The 18,251-nt window shown below is 60.2% G+C and overlaps 2 protein-coding genes across 2 annotated transcripts in view; one reads left to right on the forward strand and one right to left on the reverse strand.

The window, feature by feature from the left end:
- Positions 1 to 1,323: 1,323 nt before the first annotated feature.
- Positions 1,324 to 6,264, reverse strand: C17H8orf90 (chromosome 17 C8orf90 homolog). Its single transcript, XM_059902408.1, is given in 3 exon segments — positions 1,324 to 1,626; positions 1,628 to 1,977; positions 6,186 to 6,264. Coding segments are annotated over 3 exon segments (732 nt in total).
- A 5,279-nt stretch (positions 6,265 to 11,543) lies between these two features.
- LOC132352095 (maestro heat-like repeat family member 5) overlaps positions 11,544 to 18,251 on the forward strand; it is a 66,441-nt gene continuing 59,733 nt past the window's right edge. The window contains 2 exon segments of the mRNA XM_059902409.1: positions 11,544 to 11,593; positions 14,055 to 14,132. Of these exon segments, the coding sequence (XP_059758392.1) occupies positions 11,544 to 11,593; positions 14,055 to 14,132 (128 nt within the window).

Here is an 18,251-nt window from a genome sequence, read left to right on the forward strand (position 1 = left end):
TGTCTCCCGGGGTCTCCAGAGGGACCTCCAGTCGCCCACAGGCCTAACTAGCTGTACGTCACGCCCTTCATTGGCTTCTTTCCCTTCTCTGTCTCACTTCCTCCGTCCCCTACCTGTGTTTCCAAGTGTCGCCTCCCAAATAAACCACTGCACTCAAATCTACGTTTAGGGACTGCTTCTGGGGCAACCCAAACAATTAATACACAACATAGGATATATGATCCCTACTGCTGTTAATTGCTGTTACCCCATCAGGATTCACATGCTTAAGGACTACAGTGTAACCATCACGCGTCTCTATAAAATTGGAGAGAGGAGTCCACAAGAGGAAAGGAAACTGGAGCAGGGCTGGGGTTCTTATGGGGCCACCAGCAGAGGAGAGGGAAGCTGAGGACCCCTCTTGGAGAGGCTGAGCCCCTCTCCTCCAGAGCTAAGCATTTCCTGTCACCGGTTCTCCTGCAAACCAAGCAAGACTTTGGAGAAACCATTTCTGCCCACGACCAGAAAGCTATAAATAACTCCTGGATTAGAAGAAAGGAAGAAAAGCTCTGATTCCATCTGCACTTGAGTGAGAATGCGTCCTCCCAGCCCACCCCACCTCGCCTGCACACCTGGAATCCAAACCCCCAACGAGAGGAAACCTGGGCCTTTGGTCTACAGGTCAGAGGAGGAAACCACTGGGGTCCTGCATGCAGCAGCTCTGCCTGGCCGCTCGCCTCCCACAGTAGACAGGCCCTTGCCAGGGCTTGTCACCTACAGAGGGAGATGCACCCAGGATGGAAGCCAGGTCACTGATGGCCGTTCCGGCCCAGCCAATTCTCTCAGCCCCACAAGGGGACGGGGGGCAGGAGGCACGCCCTTCTCCACAGAGCCAGCGTGGAGGCCAGCAGGAAAGCAGAAGCCTGGGGACTGTGCCTGTGGTGTTCCCACCCCGGCATCCCTTTCCCTGTCACGTCCCCTCCCCCACCCACCCTGTGCTCCAACTCCGGGTGGCCCTTCCCGTCTGCTCTGCTACCCGTTGCCCTTCCCTCTGCCTCTCCACCTACCCCCCACCCCAGATCCTGATGCCGCTCTGTCATGGAAAACAGAAAGCCTGCTGAACTTGGAATCAGACACACGGGAACCAAATCCCAGCTGCATCCTGGAGGAGCTGGGACCTGGGGTCCCGACCTGCAGGATGGGAGCGCTAATGCCCACCACAGGGCAGTGGCCGGGCCCCAGAGGGCCACCACCCCCTGCTATCCCGGGTCCTTTCCCTCCCACATCCACTCCTGGCCTGGCCAGCCCGCCCCCGCGGCCTTTCCCACTTACCCCCCTCGCTCATTATCCCCTTGGGACAAAGTGGACCTCCCGCACCACCGCTGACGCTGTCTGGCCCCCCCCGGGCGGCCCCGGGGGTCTAGCTGGCACCAGATGCCCGTCCGGGTGTGTCCGGCAAAGAGCCTCGGGGCGGGAGAAGCAGAGGCACTCTTTATTCATTTTCTCGGGGCCCGCGCTAACCCAGCCTGGGGGCGCCCCCGCCGGGGGAGGCGGCCTCAGGCCCCACGGGCCCCGGGAAGGCGCTGCCGGGGGTGGGCGCGGGCAGGAGCTGCGGGAGGCCGGGCCGGTGGCCGCTCCCCGCGTGCACATAGCTCAGCGCCAGCTGCTCCAGGCGCCGCCTGCGCAGCGCCGCCTGCGCCGTGTTGTGCAGGGGCCGCAGCAGCGCGGGGGGCGGCGCGTCCGGGCCCCGCAGCAGGAAGTCGAAGCCCGTGCGGTCGTGCGGGTCGTAGAAGAGCGGCCCGCGGGCCGGGTCGGGCCCCGGGGGCCAGGCGAAAGGAAAAGGCAGCGTGAAGTCCTCCGTGAGCACGCGGATGGCGAAGTCGTCCTCCTTGCCCAGCGCGCAGTAGGCGCGCCCGATGCCGCGGAAGTGCTCCTCCCAGAGCTGTGCGTCCCCGCAGTAGATGTCCAGGAACGGGGGCTCCGGGGTCGCGGCGGGACCTGCGGGAAGGGGTCATGGAGCGGCCGGGATACGCGACCACCTGAAACTGTCGGGGTGTCGAGGAAAGAGAAGGGAGAACCCGCCACCTGGCTGAACCGTGAAGACCAAGAGAGGCCACGTGGAGGCTGAAAGGGGCAGGGGAGGCGCATCCCCAGGGACAGCACCAAGGAGCTAGGAGGGGCAGAAAGGCCTTAAGGGTGTAGAGTATGGCTACTAAATACTATTTGGGCGGAAAGTTCCAGAAGGAGAGGAGTCTGGATAGTTTGGCGGGACCACACAGGGCCTGCTGTGGATATGGGTTCATCCCCAGACAGTGGACTGGGGCAGGGGTGACCTGGTGGCTCTTGGTTGAAAGTTGCTCCTGGGCCCCCCCTGCAGAGGATGGACCATGGCGGCCCAGCTGGAGGTCGGGGCAGATCCAGGATGAAGCAGGACAAGCACAGGATGAGTACTCAGCGGGGCGGACACTGAGGGGCCAATGCAGGGCCTTGTCGATGGAGGTGGGGAGGAGCCCTGCCTGGGCACAGCGACCCTGGGACGCAGCGGGCAGAGCAGCTTCACCCGGGAGAGGGGTCAGGTTGGAAGCTGGGCTGGTCTGTGCCTGTTGGACAGCACCCACCCCCACCCCAGGAGCACGTCCCAAGAGAAATGGGGACATCTCTGATCTCTGTGACTCACACGAGGATTCCCAGGCTGCGGGGGTCTGGTGAAATCTAGGGGTCCGCTCTCGGAGAATCACGTGTGTATAGACACAGCACTGTGCCCTGGTTTGGGGTCCCTGCACCCTTGAAGCCCATCCACGGCCCCAGGCAGCAGCCCAAGCTGCTCTTCCATGCCCACACCTTGTCTGGGCTGCTGAGCCAGCTCTGGGCCCCTCGTTCAGGAGACCTTTCCTTCCTTCCTCCCTTCAGCAAAGCCTTAGCTCTGGGGGTACTGAACTGAACGAAGCAGCCATGGGCCCTCTCTGGGTATAGACAAGCCTCAGGCTCCCCGGGGACAGGCAGGACCGGGGGGCCTTGGAGGAGGTGATGAATGAACCTCTGACCATGAATTCTCAGCTCCTCCTCCCAGCACCCCAGCGAGGGGGTGACAGTACTCAGGCCGTTTTACTGGTGAGGATACAGACCTAGAGAAGACACGCCGAACTGACTCGCAACCCCAGCTGCGCGATGTGATCACGCTGCACTGGGCCACCCCCACCTGGCTCAGGAGCCTCTGGACGGTGATTCTCCCCCATTCACACAACTACCCTGGGGCACCTACTGTGTGCCCAGCTCCACCGCAGCTGCGAACAACGCACAATCAGCTTCTCCCGCGCCAGGGCCGGGAGCCGGCAGACCTGGGTCAGGGGTCCTACCTTCCACCTGGGAGAGCCTGGACTAGTCTTATAACTTCCTTGAGCCTCAGTTTCCCCTTCTGAAAAATGGAAACAATCAAGCCTGATCTGCCACCCTCGCAGATGAGGCCATGACAAACCTCTTTGTCACTGGAAAGTGCTTTCGTGGCTCAGTCCCGCAAGCAAAACCAAAGCAGCTGCTCCCAGAGCCGCAGACACAGGTGGGAGAGGTGGTGGACTGGCTCTGAGCAGGGTGTGAGGCCAGAAGGGCCGGCTTGGGGCCCATAGCACTCAGCACCGTGGACAGATCCAAGGCAGCCTTGCAGGAGCCTCAGATTCTGATGGGCAGAATGGCGGTGCCCCCATCCCAGGCAGCCTGCCCTGTCCACCAGGACACCTCCTCCCTGAAGACCTCCAGGGTGAGCAACTGGAGGCACAGCACTGCCCTGGTGTCCAAAGCACTGGCCTGGCCTCACACTCAGTACCAGCAGGTGGGTGGGCTGTCGGGAGGGGCTGTGGGGTGTTGCTGTGGGCTAGGGGTGAGAAAAGCTGTGGAGAAGAGGGGAACTGTGGACGGGCCTCCAGGAGAGGAGAGGAGTGGGCCCCGGGGCACAGGAGAGGAGTGACACCCTCTGACTTGCACTTAGCCAGGTGAGTCCGGTGGCTGTGGGGCAGACAGGTTAGGGGTAAGGGCAGCAGCACAGAGGCCGTGAGGCAGCCAGGGCAGAGGGGCTGGGGGCCCAGCCAGGGTGGCGGAGAGAAGTGCTCAGATTCTGACTGTGTCTTGAAGGTGGAACCCACAGGATCTGCTGATGGAGGGGCTGGTGCTGGGGGGGGGGGCGGTGGGGAAAAGGGAAGACACGGAGGTTTCTGGCCTGAGCAGCTGGAGGAAGGAAGCCCCATTTACTGAGAGAGGAGCAGCTTGGGGCTGGGGTGTCAAGCGTCTAATTTTGAACAGGTGATACCTTCAGACAGGCTGGGGACGAGGTGCGGAGGATAGTCAGCTAGAGTCTGGAGTTGAGGTGGGGTCGGGCTCCAGGCTGGAGACAGACAGACCCCGAGGAGATGGTATTGAAAGGCACAGGGAATCCCCTGGCGGTCCAGTGGTTAGGACTCTGCGCTCTCACTGCCGAGGGCCTGGGTTCAGTCTCTGGTCAGGGAACTAAGATCCCACAAGCCGCGGGAAAAAAAAAAAAAAAAAAAGCCACAGAACTGGATGAGATCGTGAGAAGAAAGAGAAGAGGCCTGAGAAGTCAGCCTGAGCCCTACCCTCACCGGGTCAGGGAGAGGAGGTAGAGCCCGCAGGGATGCAAGAGGAGAACCTCTGGGAGCGCGCGGGGTTCTGGGAGCCAGCGAGGAGGAGGGGAGGTCCTGAGCCGCGCACCGCCCACGCGTCACGTCCAGTGGGACCAGAGAACGGACCTCGGGTTCAGCAGCGTGGAGGTCATCCCTGACCCCGACCAGAGCTGCTGGAGCTGAGGGACTGGGTCCAGTGTGTTCCAGAGCAAATGGGAGGGAAAGACTGGGAGACAGCAAGTATAAATAACCTTTTGCTAAAAATGGGGAGCAAGGAAATAGGGCGGTAGCTAAAAGGGAAGTGGGGTCAAGAGACAGGATATATAACCGCATGCTTTTAGGTCCATGGGAAAGATCTCATGAAGAGAGAAAATGTCAGGAGGCAGGAGAGGAGGGTGGAGAGGTGCTGGGGTCATGGCCATGGGCAGGAGGCAAGGCTGGGACAAGCAGAAAGATGGCCTTGGCTGGGAGAGGGGTGTGTGGTGCAGGAAGCGGGCGGGGAGCACAGAGCCCGAGGGCACAGGTGCGGTGGGGTGCGCCCGAGGTGCCGGGAACCTGTGGGAATCTTCTTTCTCTGTGAAAGAGTGAGCGAGGCCAGCAGCTGAATGTGAGGAGGGAGAGCGGGATGGGGGCTGTGGAGGGAGGTGCAAGGTGGTTGCTAGGAGAGAGGAGGGACTGGACGGGAGGAGGGATGCAGTGGGACCCGCAGCTCTTCACGCAGGTCCCCCTGCAGCTTGCAGTCAGGAATTTAAAGAGAGCGTTAGCGTGGTTGAGTTTATCCCCAGCTCCGCTCAGCTGTATGGGTGCAGGCGAGGAGTAGGCGGAGAGCTGGGGGGCGGGGGGGTGGGGCTGGTACAATCAAACGAGAGAGGGCCCAGGGAAGGAGGATGTGTGTGAGGGTGTGATGATCATGGCAGAGCTGGATGAGCAGGGTGGGGGGGAGCAGAACAGGCTGGAGGAGGCGGGAAACAGGCTGGAAACAGTGGACTGCGGTTCCGCCCACAGAGTGCTGGGGTCCCGGTCCTGAGATCCGGGTCAGGACCCAGCTGCAGTCTGGATGCTGACAAGGCCAAGGACATGACCAGGGTGTAGGTGGCTGGGTGGGGGGACTGAAGGGCCAGGAGAAGGAGGAGATCACCAATGCGATGACAGCAGAGATGGAGAGAGGGTCAGTGGCCAGAGTCCAAAATTCAAGGGGTGGAGGAGGATGACCTTGGGTGGGCGTGGATGACTGCCCTCTCCAGCACGCAGTGGGGGTGCACCGCTGAGGACCTGGGACCAGCCCTGGGATTTTAGGGAGGGGGTGGAGGAGGGGGGCCAGAGAATGAACAGGAAGGGACCCTGAGGAGTGAGGAGGACCCTGGCCCACCTCCAGGCTCAGGGTCCAAGGGCTGCAGGACAGCAGGAAGAACCGTCAGGGGATGAGGTCTCCGCCCCCACCCTGGCCCTGCCCTGGTCAGCGACCCTGGAGGAGCCGCTCCCCAGGAAGAGGGGGCGGAGCCACTGCCGCCTTTCCCACCTTCTCAGAGCCCCGGCTGCCGCGGGCACCCCCTTCTCCTCCGTCCCTCCCCCCACCACGCGTCTCACCTGGAGCGGCTACAGGACGAGGGGGCAGACCTGCCAGGCTGGGGTCCCCGGAACGGGGGGAAGCCATGTCAGCAGCCTGGGGTCAGGCTTGTTTACCTGGCTGCCCGGGAGACAGGGGGCGGGGCCTTCTGGGGAGGAGAGAACCCTGCATTTAAAGGAGCCCCACCTGGAAGTGGGCTGGGTCTGGGAGGGGGAGGGTCAGCAGGCACAGGGCCCCCTCCCCCGCACTCCCACAGCTTAGCTGACCCTGCTCAGGAGCCGCCGGGACCCCACCCCGGCACTCAGAGACCTCCGTCCCCACCGCACCGACCCACCAAGGTTAATCAGCCCCAGGAATCCCTCCCTGCTTGCTCTGAACCTCAGAGCCCCACGAGGGGCCGGACGGTCTCCAGCTCTCCTCTGACAGCCCTTGTGAGTGTCTTCTACGTTCACTAACAGAACGACAGAGGCCGCGCAGGGAATGAAGAGAATCCCCCTGTGTGCCCCACGCCGGCACGAGAGGACGGCACAGTGCCCTCCTGTTCACCCTCCTGCGCGGGCCCGCGGCACGATGGCCAGGGTGCTCCCCGGCACGAGCACGAGCCCCGGGGACCGGCTCTGGGGCCCGCGTCCACCAGGGAGGCCCGGGTCCTGAGTGCCCCGGGGACCGGCTCTGGGGCCCGCGTCCACCAGGGAGGCCCGGGTCCTGAGTGCCCCGGGGACCGGCTCTGGGGCCCGCGTCCACCAGGGAGGCCCGGGTCCTGAGTGCCCCGGGGATCCTGAGGCGCAACGGCCCGGAGCCCCGTCAGCCCCCATGCAGGGCCGATACGCTGCCCGGCGCTCGCTGCCGCCCACCCCACCAGCACTCCCGGAGTCCCTGCCCAGCCAGGCCCCAGGCTGGGGCTCAGAGGAGGCCCGGGAGGCTGAGGACCCGGTCCTCGAGGCGCTGGTGGGCAGGAGCACAGCCAGCCCTCGGGCCTCAAAGGCAGCCGTGGGCGAGCGACGCCCGTGCTTCACAGGAGCGGCCGTGCTTCCCACGGTCCCGTGCTCCAGCCACGTGGGCCCCAAGCGCCGGCCCTGGGGGCAAGCGTCGTACCGGCTCAGTTCAGCCTGGTGAGCCGCGGGTGGTGGCTCGCTATCCATACGGTGGGGCCGATGCGGGAGAAAAACCCGATACTGACGTTCTCATCCCACAGATGGGCACTGAGCACTGTGGACAGGACAGGCCTGTGAGCGGCTGCTCAACCCCAGTGTAGCAGGGGGATCGCTCAGCTGTGCTAACGAAGAGCCCCCAGTGCAGCAGCTTCAACAAGGGGGAGCCCTGCTCTCCCTCCTGCAGCTGTCCAGCCGTCCAGCCGTCCAGGTGTCCAGCCCGAGGCGGCCCTGCTCCCCAGGGCATCCAGGGCCCAGGCTCCTTCCAGCTGTGGCTCCGCCCCTCAAGGGTGTGGTCTTATCCACTGATGCCCCCATCGCATTCTCACGGCAGGGGCAGTCACAGGCCAGCAGTTTCCTTCAAGAATGTGAGGGGAAACCGTGCCCTTCACTTCTCAAATCAAATGCCAGGGTGAGAATGAAGTCACGTGGTCGCTCTCGGCTGTAAGAGAGGCTGGGGGATGTAGTCCACACCTGGGCGGCCAGGTGCTCAGCATTTGGAGGGACAACTGCCAGCCTGTCACCGTAATTAAGACAGACCCAGTACGCGTTAGTTTGGGCTCCCCCTGAAGCACGTGGCATTGTTTCCTAGGGCTGCTGTAACAATCACCACGACCTTGGTGGTTTAGGACAGTATCGCTGGGATGCAGTCAAGGGCCGTGCTCCCCCCCCAGGCTCCCAGGAGAATCTGCTCTTCCCTCTCCTGGCTTCTGGTGGCTGCCAGCATCCCTTGGCATCCCCGCCTCTGTGGTCACATGGCCCCCTCCTCTTGCGTCTGTGTCAAAACTCCCCCTTCCTCCCTCCATAAGGCTGCATGTGATTGCTTTAAGGGGCCACCCAGATAATCCAGATAATCTCCCCATCTGAAGATTCTTAACTTAATCACAGCCACAAAGCCCCTTTTTGCCATATAAGGTAACAATTACAGGTTCCAGGGATTGGAACATAGATCTCTTTGGGAGGTCATTATTCAGCCTAGCTCCAGGCCCTAAGGAATGATTTGAGGACAGGAGGTCATGTGGGAAGTGATCCCAGCGCACGTGGTAGGGACAGAAGGAGGCCAGTGATCAAGGGTGTTATCAGCTAAGTGGTTTCCTCTGGGAGCCACTGGGGCTCAGTCTCATTGGGCCATCCTGTCTGAGGGGTGAGGGGCTTGTCACCCTCCCACCCCATCAGTCATGAGTTAAGTGCTGCTCCCAGGAGAGTTGATTCCCTGGCATCTTCCACCAGCAGCCAGAGAGCACTTCAGACAAAGAAGCACAGGGGCTGGCCCTGAACTACAGAAATAGGAAGAGCCCAGGTGATGGGGGTGGGAGAGACCTATATCATTTGCTCCTCAGCCCCCACCTCAAGGGGCTCACAGCGGGAGAGAGAAGTAAAAGTCAAGTCAATAAATAAACACCAATCATGATGAGGATGTGGGAGGAGACTGTCAGGGAACCCTGAGGTTGGCAGTGACAGGGGGAACACCCATAGACCATCCTGTAGTCAAGGTCAGCCTCTCGGGAAAATGACATTGAAGCTGAGGGTAAAGATGGGATGTCGCATGAAGAGAGGGAAAGAGAGTTTGAGGACGTGCACGTGCAATGGCCCTGTGGCAGCAAGGAGCACAGTACCCCAAGGAACGAGAAACAGCCCAGGAGGCCAGGTGGCTGCTGAGCCGTGAGCCGAGAGAGGGGGCACCAAGGGAGAGTGGGGAGGCCAGCGGGGGCCTGGGGTCCCAACCCAAGCATTCCTTCCTCCTCCACCATGGTCACCTCCCTTCTCAGCAGCTCCCCTGCTGCAGGCTTCCCTCCCACCTCCCCCATCAGGAGAGGGAGGGGCAGAGTGGGAGGTCCAGGCTGAGGCGCACGAGGAGGAGGGGCAGGCAGGCCCGCGCACTCCCCGCTCCCCACATAATCCCCTCCTGGTGATGCCACCGCCTCCTGGTTATTTTTAAAACCTCATTTTCAGAAAGTGGAGGAGAAAACCTCTTACTTTGGCCTTTTTCCCCCTCTTTTTTCCTGTGAAAGCTTAGGAGAGGGGCGTGGAGGGAGGAGGGAGCCTGGAAGATGAGGAGGCGCCCCTGGCAGTGCGCCTGCATGGGGGCCCAGGGGCTCTGCTGACTCTGTCCCCCCCATTCCACGGGCCCCAGAGACACGAGGCAGGACCCCTCCCTGGGCAGCCTCTTCAAAGGGGCGCATCTGCTGCTTTCACCCAGCAGGCATTCTGTGCGTGCCTACTACATGCTAGAGCACGGCAGGGAGGGGACTCCGGGTCTCCACCTTCGTGGGGCACAGGGTCTAGTGGGGAGAAGGGGACAACGGGGGATCCCCAAGGCTGGGAGACTGGGGGAGGGGCAAAGGCTGCCTGGAGCAGGGCCAGGCAGGGGGCAGGGAGGGTTCTGGCAGGTGAGGGCGGCACGCATGGGCAGAACCAAGTGGGCCTGGGTGGGCTGGCAGGACACGGACTGACCCCAGGGCCTGGGGACCACGTGGGCCTGTGAGGCGGGGGCTCTGACTGCCACCGCACAGGAGACGCAGCGGGGCAGCAACTCCCTGAGCCAGGAAGTCCTAGAGCCCAGGATTGGAATCCCAGCTCTGCTCCTTGAGGCTGGGCTGAGTGTGCTCAGTGGCCTTAAACATCGCAGGAGGACGCCAGGTGGTCTGATGGAGCCACTGTGCTCCTGGGAACCATCCAGGAGGGAGCGTCTGTCTGCCTGGCCCCTCCTGTAGGTACCCCAGCCTCCACCACCCTGTGTCCCAGAGCTCAGAGTTCATGTTGAACCAACCTCAGCAGTGACAGTAAATGCTATGGGAGCCCAGAGAAATCAGGGGTGGCATCACAGAGGAGGTGACCTGAACTGGGGGTCTCCAAGGGTGAATAGGAAAGTGCGAGGAGTTTCTTTAGGAAAGCAGGGGTGGGGGGGGGGGGCAGGGCTGACACTGGTTGAAGATGGAATGGCAGACTTATTCAAGGGTGGTTATCACTACCGGTGCAGGGACCGCAGTGATGGGGGTGTACGGGGGAGAGACCAGGCTCAGCTCTGAATACGGCAGGGGCAGTGGGGATTTACAGCCAAGGAGCAGGATGGGGTGTGGGCGGGGGGCAGGGGGGCGGTCAATAGATGGAAAATTACTAAGAGGAAATATCAGGAGCAGGGCGATTCTAGCTAAATCGATGTACCAGGATTCTCACTGAAGGCAGGCCAGGTGCTCACACCTCACCTGGGGGAGGGGGGAGGGTGAGGAACCTGATCAGATGCAGGGGGGAGGGCAGGGGACAGCAGTGGGGAGGGGGTTTCTTGCCAGAACAGTATTTTACGAGGAAGTGCACAGATGGGCCCAGGAGAAGGTTCTGGAAACCAAGAATCTTTGTCAAGGGCATTCCAGGAGGAAGGCACTGCACAAGCCTCAGAGGGCTGACCTGGCTGCCGCTGGGAACTGAGTTGCGGTGGAGGGGAGGGGGGCAGAGAGACCGGGTCCGGGTAGCAGGGCAGGGGCTGGTCTGCTGGGCCCTGGGTCAGGCCCCCTCCTCGCTGGGGCAGTAACAGCAGCCTCCTGTCAGGTTCCCAGCAGGAGCCGGAGCTGGAGGGAGCCCAGGAGGGGGAGGGGCCTGTGCAAAGGCTCGGAGGTGGGAGTGAGCCGGCACTCTTCCCATAGCTGCCGCCTCCCAGGGGGTAGCGGGGTCACACCCGCAGGTGTGCCAGGTGCCTGGGCGGTGGGATGCCAGGGCCCCCTCCCCACGACCTGCTGTCTGGGCTCGGGAGGGCCGCGGGGAGGGGGAGAGCCCATCACTGCAGGAACGTCTCTTCCGCCCTCCCCTCGTGTCCCTCCGCCTCGAGTCCTGCCTGGGCCCGCAGCGCCATCTGCCGGCGGAACAGGGAGGCGCGGGCGGGAGCAGCCTCGAGGCCCCTGCGAGCTCTGCTCTGGGGAGGGCCTGGTACCCTGGGGAGGCGGGTGTGAGATGGTCCATGGGCACCATGCTCACCCTGAACTGAGGTTTGAGGGCCTGAATTTGAACCTGGCTCTACCACCGACTGCTGTGTGACCTCCAGTCAGTTCCCGACCCTCTCTGAGCATCATCCCAATCCCAGGGTGGTGAGCAATCTGGCTCCCAGGTTGCTGTGAAAAGTGGCCGCCAGGCTGGGACCCCACATCCAGCAGAGGTGGTTCCCCCAGTGCTGAAGGTGCTCCCCAATTCCTGAGAGGTTCGTGGGGGAAGCAGGCATGCGACATGACCCAGCCAGGGACCTGCAACCCTGACATCTACCATTTTCAAACGTGGTGAGGGGTAGTGGGAGATGGACACGGGTCAGATCCCAGGTCTCAACAGGTGTCCCTCCCCGTGTCCCCTGGGGCTGTCTGTCCACAGAGGAGGCTCATCCACTCCCACTCCCATCCCCACCACCTATATGATGCTCAAATCCCCCCCACCCCCCAACAGCCGGCCTCCCTGGGACCCTGCAGGGATAGAAGTGTACTCCCTCTAAGGCAGCTCATTCATTACCCGGCCAGGGCTTGCTGGAAAGTTCTCCTGTGGAAATGAGATTGCAGAAAACCTGCCTCACTGTAATCTAGGTGCATTCCGAGAGCCCAGAAGGCCCAAGAGGAAGGCCTGGGACCAGGACCCACGAAATCCCCTGAGCTCGTCCCTCGAGCTCATCCCCCTCGGGGCCCAGCCTCTCTCTGTACCCCACTTTCTCCTCCCTTCTGCCTGGAATGCTGAGGAGGGGGGGCAGCCGTAGAGGACCCCAACCTCCACGCCTCACTCTTGGCCCCAATTCCAAATTCCTAAGGAGGGGAACTGGTTGGCCCACCTTGCCCAATCAACCTGGTCGATGTCCAACAACGACTTGCCAAAAAAAAAAAAAGAAAGAAAGAAATCAAAGGCCCTGACTTGCAGTATTGCCCATGGCCATGGTGTAAATGCTCCCACCACGGCTGATCTCCCCCTGCCACTGTGATGGCACAGCACGCGGAGTCTGGCAGAGATGCACAGTACCTCACCGTATATAGACAGAGACACAGCTATAAATAATCTCTAGGACATAGGTGACAGTAAAATATAGTCCAATAAGCAGGAAGTGATGAGTTTGGGGTACTTACTACCTCTATTTCTAATAGAGTCCATTGAATTGTAAGCTTCTACGGCAGTATTTAACAACCAACTCTCAAAATCGCTGAGAATTTAAGCCCCAGTCCCGCAAGCCTGTTGGCCACCAGGCAGAGAGGCTGCGGGCGGCACAATCTGGAGGCATGGGGGCGCAGCTCTCAGAGAAGGGGCACCACCAAATGCCCGTTCTGGCCGCTGCAAGGGATCGGGCCTCCCAGGGACCCTCCTTCACAAATGGATTTATGGACCCAGTTTTCCACAGTCCCGTTCATGGTGCTGGGAGGATGGGAGAGCGCAAACTGGGCTACGTGCAGGAACCACCCCACCCCCAGTCAGAGTGACCTGAGCAAACAGCTTGGAGAAAGTCCCAGCTCCCAGCTCCTGGGCGCGCGGTGAGGGTGAAGACTCCAGGGGCCCTGGCGAGGCCTCCAGAAACCTGCCCTCCTGCTTACTCTGCCCTCGCCCCTCCCAGCCTCGGTCTCCTCCCCATCACGGGGTGCGAATCCACGATGCGCATCTCACGGAAGGTCGTGAAGTTCAGTCGCATTTAGACCTGGTGAGGCCGCCCACGAAGTCAGGCAGCTGTGCTGCACTGGGCGTCCGTCTCGTGCCAAGCGCCTCTCAGTGAAAAGTGATTTAAGTCTCAGAACAGGCTGGGGAGCGAGCATTGTCAGCCCCTGTTTCTAAAGGGGTCATGGCCTCTGAAAGGTCATCTGGCCAGCAGAACCGGAACTGGGGTCTGAACCCTGGGCCAGCTCCGGAGCCCCCAAGGCCTCGGCGGTGGGCGGTTGCCACCCGTTGTCTCTGTGGTTTCCCCCATGGTGGCCCGGGTCCCCTCATGACTATCTCCAGGACGCAGGGGCTGCGGGCACAGTGTGGGTTAGCTGGGCAGAGGGAGATGCCCGTGGCCCCGGAGCAAGCTGGCCCAGCAGGAGGTCCAGGCACAGCAGCCCGTGGGCCCTGGGGCCTCCTCCACGGTAGGGCCTCCAATAGCCACGTGTGGTGACAGGGGTCCACGCTGGGAGTCCCGGTCTGCCTTCTGGACCCAGCTTCCCCTGCCGCCATGGAACTGGACCAGGGGACCACAGGCGGGAGCTCCGCTCCAGAACCGCCCAGAGACAGCTTCTGCTAGGAGGCCATACAGAGTCCCAGCTCTGCCACCTCTTCCCTGGCACGGGGCACGCATTACTTATGTATCGCTATGGAACAAGTGACCCCAAACTTAGGGACTTCAGACCACACACATTTACTGCCTCACGATTGCTTGGGTCGGGAATCCAGGCAGGGATTAGCTGGGCCTTCTGCCTTGGGGCGTCTCAAAGGTGCATCAAGGTGTCAGCTGGGGCCAGCTCCACAGGTGTCCAGAAGGAGATAACTGAGAACCAGAAGTGGAGAGGCCGGGCCTGAGGCCACACTGGGAACATAGGTGTACACACACATGCACACACACACGCACACATGCTGTGCCCAGAACACGGTGTTTGATTCCATAGCACCTGGAAAGGTGTGCTGGGTGCTGGAAACTTTGTGACCACAGGGGTGAGGTCAGAGCTGGCTGGGGTAGCGGAGGGCATGCCCAGAGATAGGACTGCTCCGCTGGGCATGAGGACAGAGCTGGCAGCACCCCAACAGGGACGGGCAGCATTCAGAAAAGCCACACAGCCACACCATGGCCGACAGGATCTCCTCAGCCAGGTCCCAGAACCCCAGGTCAGCCCAGCGCCAGGCAGGGGCACGTGGGAGCCCAGGAGGGGACCCCCATGTGGTCTTCCAGGAGAGCACCCCACAGCAGGGGGCTGACCCTCAGGCCCTGAGCCGAGGAGAGAGGGGTCCGGCAGCTAGGGTCCCCTTGACTTGGTGGAGAGGAGGCTGGGGTGTGATGTGGAGAGGTGGGTACTCGAATTCCAACACAGCCTTTGCCATCGCGCCACCTGTGGCTGCTGACTGCTTGTGGGGACCAGAGGTATGAGAATGAGTGGACGGATGGATAGACGACAGACAGACTGTCCACTGCTTCCCTGAACCCCGACTTCATCGAGAGGATATGGCAGCCCGTGACCTAACAGACTCAAGGAACGTACACCAAGGAAGGCTCCTCTGGGGACTTCGGTCTCGTGTCCCCAGCGCCCCAGGCAGGCACGAGGGCAGTTCCACCTCCTGTGTCCAGTCGCAGGTCGGAGGCTGGCCTGCAGGCTCCCTCCCCGGCCTCCTCGGCCCCCCAGCCCAGGGTGCGCCCTATGGGGACTCAGGCATGGCTCTCCAGGCCGTCCTTGGGTGGGGGGGGGGGTGGATTCCAGGGCGGGATTCCAGGGCGGGATTCCCGCCTGTGTTCCCATCCCTGCGGCTGTCCCCAGGGGAGCAGCCCAAACCCGCCTCTGAACGCAGCTCCTCTGTTCTGCACCGTTGCTTCTGCCTGCGTTGTCAGGCCTGTCTCCCCCCTCACCCCAGCGCACCCTGCATCACGTCTATGGCGAGAAAACGCTCCCCCTGCAGCTGTTTGCTAGCTGTGTTCCTACTGTTTTTCTATCTTTAAAGATACATTCAGTCCTGGTCGCCGTGGGCTGGGATGCGTGTTTGTGGTGAGACAGGGGTCTCGCTTGTGGCCGTGGCCATCACTGACCAGCCCGAGGCCCCTCCTGGGCTCAGAGGGAGGCCAGGCTCTGTGTGAATGGCTGAGCCCGCCCGGAGCGGCAGGAGAGTGAGTGGTTTTCTGAGAGGCCGTAGGAAGAAGGGCCTTCCAGCAGGGGTCGAGTGTGTACTGAGCCCCGGTGGCCACGTCCCCGGGATGCAGGCTTTGGAGTTGGGCAGATCTGAACGTGCACTGTCCTGCAGAGGCTGTGTGTCCAGGGACGGGTCCCTGAACCTCTCTGTGTCTCAGCACCTCGCAGGGTTGGTGTGAGGACAGTGTGGACATGATCAAGCCCCCAACACATGGCCATCCTCGTTGGTGGCGGTGGAGGCGCTGGTGAGATGGGTGACGGGGCAGAGGTGACGGGAAGGGAAGTGGCCATCCCTCCCGGGCAGGGGCGAGCTGCCCTGTTCCCAGAATGCCTTCACTCATTCACCACTCAATTACTCAGTCATCCAGCACCCACTCTGGGCACCTACTTTACCAGCCAAGCCTCCCTGACCTGGCTGCTTAAAATAACCTCCACAGCTTACCCACTCCCTGTCCTGCTTGACCTTCGTCCTTCTCACTGTCCCCGGGACATAAGTGCCACGAGGGAAGGAGTTTCTGGGTGCTTTTGTCCCCTGATGAACCGCCAGGTCCTGGAGTGGTGCCCGCCACACTGTAAGCATTTGCTGAATACGCACTGAGTGAGTGGAGGCGGCAGGAAGGATGCCGCCCAGGGCATTGTGCGGGCTCGGGGACTACGGAGCCGGTCAGCCACCCGCAAGCCAAGTGCCCCCCCGACCCAGTCTCTGTTCCCTGCAGTTTATAAACCCTTTCATCCCAGCGAGTCCCCTGGCCAGGGCTGAGTCCTCTTGTGTCGCCAGCTCAGACATGCAGGAAAGCAAAATCTCGGGCAACCCAGGGAGTGTCCCCTGCCTGGCCGCACGGTCACTGGTCCCCAAAGAGGCAGATGGCGGGGAGGGGGAGAGGGTCCTCAGGCTGGGCGTGGCCAAGGGATGGGGAACGGGCCCCCCCACTCCAAGCAGGGACACCATGTGGGAAGGGAGCTGAAGGAGGCAGGGCTGCTGATAGCAGCTCCAGGTGGATGGGAGGAGGACAGTCCGGCTGTCCAAGGAAGGTCCGCCCAGGAGCACGCCCTCAGCAGCATTCACTCACTCAGTTGACTTTACTCAGGGCCTGCCCTGGGACACGTTGGGGACCCAGAGACAGCCAGCACATCCCCAGGGAAACTTGGGAAGGCAAAGGACCAGGGGTTAGTCAGTGGTGCCACCAGGGTTCCAAGGAGCTCAGGGAGAGCCAAGGAGGGCCATCAGTCAGCCAGGGAGCCGGGGGACACGCCTTAGGATGCTCTTACCAAGTCAGGAAGGCTGAAGGCTGACTTCATGTGGCCTCGCAAAGGGACAAGGAGGAAGGACACATGCTCTGGGCAGAGGGGAGAGCAAAGTCCCATGGTCAGCTGGAAAGGGCTCCGGCAGCTAATCCTGGCGTGGAGGCTGCAGGGGACAGACCACCAGGAACCTAGCGAGCTGGGAGGGCCGTCCCAGGGCTGTCCCCAGAAGATCCAGGTAGGGCCGATGGCTGCTTTGGACACATCGCTCTACCATTCATTCCACAAACATTTGCCGAGCCCCTGCTAAGCATACCAGGCACGATTCCAGGCACTGGGGACACAGCTGGAAACAAGACATGAAGAGCCCTGCCTCCTGGTTTACATTCCAGTGGGGGAGACAGCCAATAAACCAGAGACATAGTACAGTGAGTTATATGATGTTACAAGGTGAAAAGGGATATGGAAAGAAATTGACAAGTTTAGGGGGTAGAGAGTGCAGGGTGAGGGTCAGATTTTAAAGAAGTTCATCAAGAAAGAAACAATTGAGCAAAGACTTGAAGGAGGTGAGAGACAGCCGAGCAGCTCTCTGAAGGAAGGACGCTCCCCAGACCAAAGGAACAGCCAGTGCAAAGGTCCTGAGACAGAAGTGTGCCTGGCGGGTGGAGGAGCATCAAGACCTCACTGTACCTGGGGTTGATGGAGTTAGTGAGAAAGAGCAGAAGGAAATGAGGTGGAGGGGATCCTTTCTGTTCTTATTTCTTTTGTTCTTTTTTTTTTTTTTTCACTTACAGTATTTCTTTTTTATTTACATACATTCATTTCTTGTTATTGCTAAGTAGTATTTCTGTGAATGGAACACAGTTTGTTTATGCATTCACCAGTCGAAGGATACTTGGATTTTTTCTGTTTGGGGTTATTATAAAGCCACTATAAACATTCGTGTACAGATTTTTGTGTGAAGTTGTCATTTCACTTGAGTAAAAGCCTAGGAGTAGAATAGCTGATTTGGATGGTAAATGTAGGTATCACTTTCTAAGAAAGTACCAAACTACTTTCCACACTGGCCGTACCATTTTGCATTTCCACTGGCGATGATGGAGACCCCAGTTACTCTGCATCCTCACCAGCACTTGGTATTTTCTGATTTTTCTTATTTTATCCATTCTAGTAGATGTGTATTGATATCCCACTGTGGTTTTAATTGGTTTCCCTCGTGGGGAATGGTGTTGAGCCGTTTTTATGGGCTTATTTGCCATCTGCTTTTTTCCTTTAGTGGAATGTCTATTTGAATTTTTTGCCTGTATTTTCTTAGGTTGTTTGTGTTTTGTTTTGTTTTTTGTGAGTTATTTGTATATTTCAGATACAGTCCTTTATCAGATATGTGATTTGCAAATACTTCCTCCAAGTCCGAAGCTTATCGTTTCATTTTTTTTTTTTTTTTAATAAATTTATTTATTTATTTATTTTTGGCTGTGTTGGGTCTTCGTTTCTGTGCGAGGGCTTTCTCTAGTTGCAGCAAGCGGGGGCCACTCTTCATCGCGGTGCACGGGCCTCTGACTATCGTGGCCTCTCTTGTTGCGGAGCACAGGCTCCAGATGCGCAGGCTCAGTAGTTGTGGCTCACGGGTCCAGTTGCTCCACGGCATGTGGGATCTTCCCAGACCAGGGCTCGAACCCGTGTCCCCTGCATTGGCAGGCGGATTCTCAACCACTGTACCACCAGGGAAGCCCCCATTTCATTTTTTTATAGCTGCCTTTTGAAAAGCAGACGTTCTTAATTTTGATGAATTTATTTACCAATTTTTTATTTTATGGATAGTGCTTTTGGTGTCATATACAACATATCTTTGTCCAACTCAAGGTCA

Source organism: Balaenoptera ricei, chromosome 17, assembly GCF_028023285.1.
Source record: "Balaenoptera ricei isolate mBalRic1 chromosome 17, mBalRic1.hap2, whole genome shotgun sequence".
NCBI classification, from domain to species: domain Eukaryota; kingdom Metazoa; phylum Chordata; class Mammalia; order Artiodactyla; family Balaenopteridae; genus Balaenoptera; species Balaenoptera ricei.